The sequence below is a fragment of the Camelina sativa genome, chromosome 4 (genome assembly GCF_000633955.1).
Source record: "Camelina sativa cultivar DH55 chromosome 4, Cs, whole genome shotgun sequence".
NCBI classification, from domain to species: Eukaryota; Viridiplantae; Streptophyta; class Magnoliopsida; order Brassicales; family Brassicaceae; genus Camelina; species Camelina sativa.
The window spans coordinates 5,844,110-5,848,101 of record NC_025688.1 but is presented as its reverse complement, the minus strand read 5'-3'; the positions used below and the strand labels follow the sequence as shown (position 1 = coordinate 5,848,101).

The 3,992-nt window shown below is 40.6% G+C and overlaps 1 protein-coding gene across 1 annotated transcript in view; it reads left to right on the top strand.

Annotated features, from left to right (window-relative positions):
• Positions 1–1,422, top strand: part of LOC104783572 — a 4,845-nt gene extending 3,423 nt beyond the window's left edge. Inside the window, exons 3-6 of the mRNA XM_019244052.1 lie at positions 4–133; positions 447–728; positions 761–1,027; positions 1,141–1,422. Of these exons, the coding sequence (XP_019099597.1) occupies positions 4–133; positions 447–728; positions 761–1,027; positions 1,141–1,197 (736 nt within the window). The 3' untranslated portion in view covers positions 1,198–1,422. The remainder of the gene's footprint in view (positions 1–3; positions 134–446; positions 729–760; positions 1,028–1,140) is intronic.

The following is a 3,992-nucleotide window of genomic DNA, read 5'->3' as shown; positions in this document are numbered from 1 at the left end:
TGAATCAGCTCCGGCATCTCCATGTAAAAGGTTCGTTAGAAGCTTGAGTGGACGCCCCATTCAGAGGTCATTAGTTGGTTCTTTTGAGGAGTCACTATTGACAGGAAGATTGTCATGCGGGCCAACAAATCAGGTTTTCATCTTCAACGTTGATGCTTTGATAACTCACTTTATAGGTCATTAGAAAGTCACATTCTTTAACTAGTGTTCGTCCCCATTTCATGAAAGAAATATGTGTAACCTTAGAAATTGAGGATTGGTAAAACTGGCTCATAGCAGACGACTGTCTATAGATTTAATCTTATATATGCAACAACTGAAAGGAAAAAATCGTTATAACCATCCTGGTTATGCAAAAGCTATAACCTCAGATGTAAAAAAAAGTTTTCTTTTGCTTTCTGTTTTGTAATTTAGATTAGTGACTTCTGTCTGCTTTTTATGTACAGAAGATTGACGGTTTTCTTGCCGTTCTTAGTATTGCTGGGGGAAACATCTCTCCAAAATCACAGAAGCTTCCATTCTCAGTAACTAGTGTTGGTGATGATTGCTTCTTGCTATACTATGCCTCCATAGATCTCGCTGGAGGATCTATATTGAACAAATTATGGGGCCAGAAAATGAAAACAAGTCAAGTGAACTCTGACTGTCAGAGTTCGAAGAGCCAACTGCGGATCCCTATGAAGGGCCGGATTCAACTGGTATCCCCTTTCTCTCTTTTTTTTTTCTTTTGGTGCTATTAATTTTGCATTGGNTGGAAGGAGATGGAAAATTTGATGAGTTACATGAAAGTGAAAAAAGCTGTATAAAGTTGTCTAAAGAATGTAATGGTGGTTCTGGTGCTCTACGCTACGCTCTTCATCTGAGATTTCTTTGCCCATTACCAAAGAAAGCTTCAAAGAAATCTGATGAAACCGAAACTACAGGACAAAATAAAAACTTGGATTCAGATGGGAAGAGGAGATTCTATCTGTACAATGATTTGAGAGTTGTGTTTCCTCAACGCCACACAGATTCTGATGAAGGAAAGGTACGTACGAGATTTGTGTTTTTGAGTCTTGAACTTTGTTTTGCAAATAGCTAAATCTAGTTGAGTCTTATCGTAAGTGATACATAAAACCATTACTTGTCTTTGTGTTGCAGTTGAATGTGGAGTACCATTATCCAGAAAACCCAAGATACTTCGACATCACCGACTGAGAACTTAACTGGTTCGGTTGCATGGTTACATAAGCTTTATGGTTTTCTTGTCCAAGAAGGAAGAAATCAATGGACTTCTTTGTACATACAAATTTAGTTACAATGGCTCTGACCCACTTTGTACAGTTACCATTTCGGGGTTTTCGTTTACAAGAACAAAAAAAGAATATGGAAAACTGAATAAGAAAAAGTTATATTAAAAGTTGCTACAGATTACTGAAGCTATTTGAGTTTCTTTTACATTAAAACAGTATATTGGAAAGAATCTGCATTTATACCATTGTAGTTTTAGTATATTGGTAACTGTAACGAGAATCCGTTATTAATTAGCTGTTAACGAAAATCCGTTAATAACAAAACAATGTGGTTTCTCAAACCTAAAACAAAAAATTTAAGCTAAACCTTCCCTTTAATCCAAGCTTCTTTCTAGAGAATAGAATTAGGCTAATTATTAGAGGCCTCCCTCTTATTGATGTTTTGAGTCTCCTTTTATAGAGAACTCTTACAACCGACTTATACCAATTTAAATAAGTTAAAATACCAAAATTTAATCTAATAATAAAAGAAAATTCTAATAACCAACTAATAAGACTATAGCACGTCGATTTGAAGGTTGTCCTCAAGTTTCAGCTCATGGTGTGCTCCTTGCAGCTGCTCTGTGCCGTCTCACATCTTCCACCATGTCCTTATCTTCAATTGGTTCATCCTCTTGATTAGCCCCATCATTGACTACCGTGATTTGAAAAAAGACCGGTTTTCAAACATGCTTTCTTATGAAGATTTCATCACAGTTGAAGCAGAGACCTTTTGCACGTCGTTCCGCCATCTTTGCGTTCGCCAATTTCTTTAGAAAGAGTTTGTTGAGGAGCTTGTTTCACTTCTGTTTCTTGAGGTAAAAGAGCTTCCTTGTCTTTACCGCTTTGGCTCCCACCATTTCCTGTCAATGTTGACCTAGTTGACAAAGTTGAATATCGAGTTGGTGGCACAAAGTGCCCCCCAAGCGTTCGAATATGTTTATCGCCCTCAATCTTGTATTCATTATCCCATGCATACTCCATAGCTTCGAAGAACGTTACATGCTGAAGGTATTCCACTTCTAACGTTACATACAAGGAAGCTTGACCCTGTCGCATATTACATAACTCTCCCACGAGATTCACCGCATCTGTTCGCCCATACCTACTTTTGCATATTCGTTTAAACTCGGTCCATCCAAGCCTATGTTTAGTCAGCCTCCGCAGATTGTTGTTCCAATGATACACTTCTCGAGTTAGTACAAAGTAGCTTGACGTACTCTTGCATCATCATTGAACACTCTCTGATCCTCAAATAATCTTCACATTTTTGTAATCATTCCACCGCATTAGTTGTACCATCATAGAGTGGAAACTCCATCTTAGATGGTGACACCATAACCTTCTCGGTCTCTTTGCCACCACTTTCTCTTTTCTCCACCAAACTTCTCATCGAATCAATTTTCTTTTGCATCTGATATCTCCTGTTCGGTAACTTGCTGCCTCACAGGCCATATCATCTCCAATCTTCCGCACAGCCCACTCTCCACCTCCATCAGTCACTCGATGGCCTCTTTCCCTTCCCATCAAGCGTTTTGACCATGGACCACCTGTTCTGCATCCGTCGATAAGAGCTGCACTGATATCTTGCTTCACCTTAGATACGAAAGTTGTTTCTTTCTCCACCATCTCATCCTGACCTACAGCCGCATAAAGGGCTTGAGATCTGTTGGAGTTCTCTTCCTTCTCAGCAGCTAGGGCTGCTTCTAACTTCTCCTTTCACGAAACTCTTCCACCAACACCTTTGTTTGTTGAAGTCCCTCTCGTTGTGAAGCCATCGTCGTCTACAAGGCCTCCTCCTCTCTAGTTACCCTCTCTTGGAGCTCTACCACAATCTCCTTTAGCTACTTCAAACCCTCGGTAATCTCTTTGATTGCCTCCTTAAATAATTTCTCAAATTGAGAAATTGTTATTGGCTCTTCTCCCATCGGATCAGAAAGCGACTCTGATACTGTAACTCCCCGACAACCACATCAATGTGGGCCCCATTTCTACTTTTAGTCCATGAGCCCACCTTTCTTAATGGACCTCACGTTCTCTCATGAGGCCCGTGAGCCGATCCATATCCAACGGTCATTTTGCTATGTTTGGGAGGCTTTAAAGACTTGTTTAGCATCCCTTCAAGTCACCACATGATTTTTCCTAGTGTTTTGTCCTCACCCGTACAGTTTCGACAATCACTTCTCGGAAGTTTACCCATCCTGAGACTACTCCCGCTTAAACACGCTTAAATCTTGATTTCTCCCAGGACCTTTGACCGAAAAGATAAGTGCACCTTAGTGACATAGGTGGCCAAATCGATTCTTTTACCCTCTCTACAAACCAAAGTGTCACAATTCACCCCCACTAATAGATCGCAAAAAGGGTGTGAGTCCACTCGACTCCACACTCGTCTGTGTTTGGCTATATTACCACTTATAACGCCTCGACCGCCACCTCTTAGTGAGCCCTATTTCAACTTCCATTCCATGGGTGCACCTTCCTTAATGGGCCTCATGTCTTCTCACTAGATCCGTGAGTCCATCCATATCCGACGGTCGGTTTGATACGTTTGGGAGGCTTTAAAGAATTGTTTATCTTCTCTACAAATCAGCACATGATCCTTCACAGTGTTTTTTTTCTCACTCGCACAGTTCCGAAAATCACTTCGCGGAAAGTCATCCATCCTAAGACTACTCCAGCTCAAGCACGCTTAACTCTGGAGGACCCTTGAAGGAAATA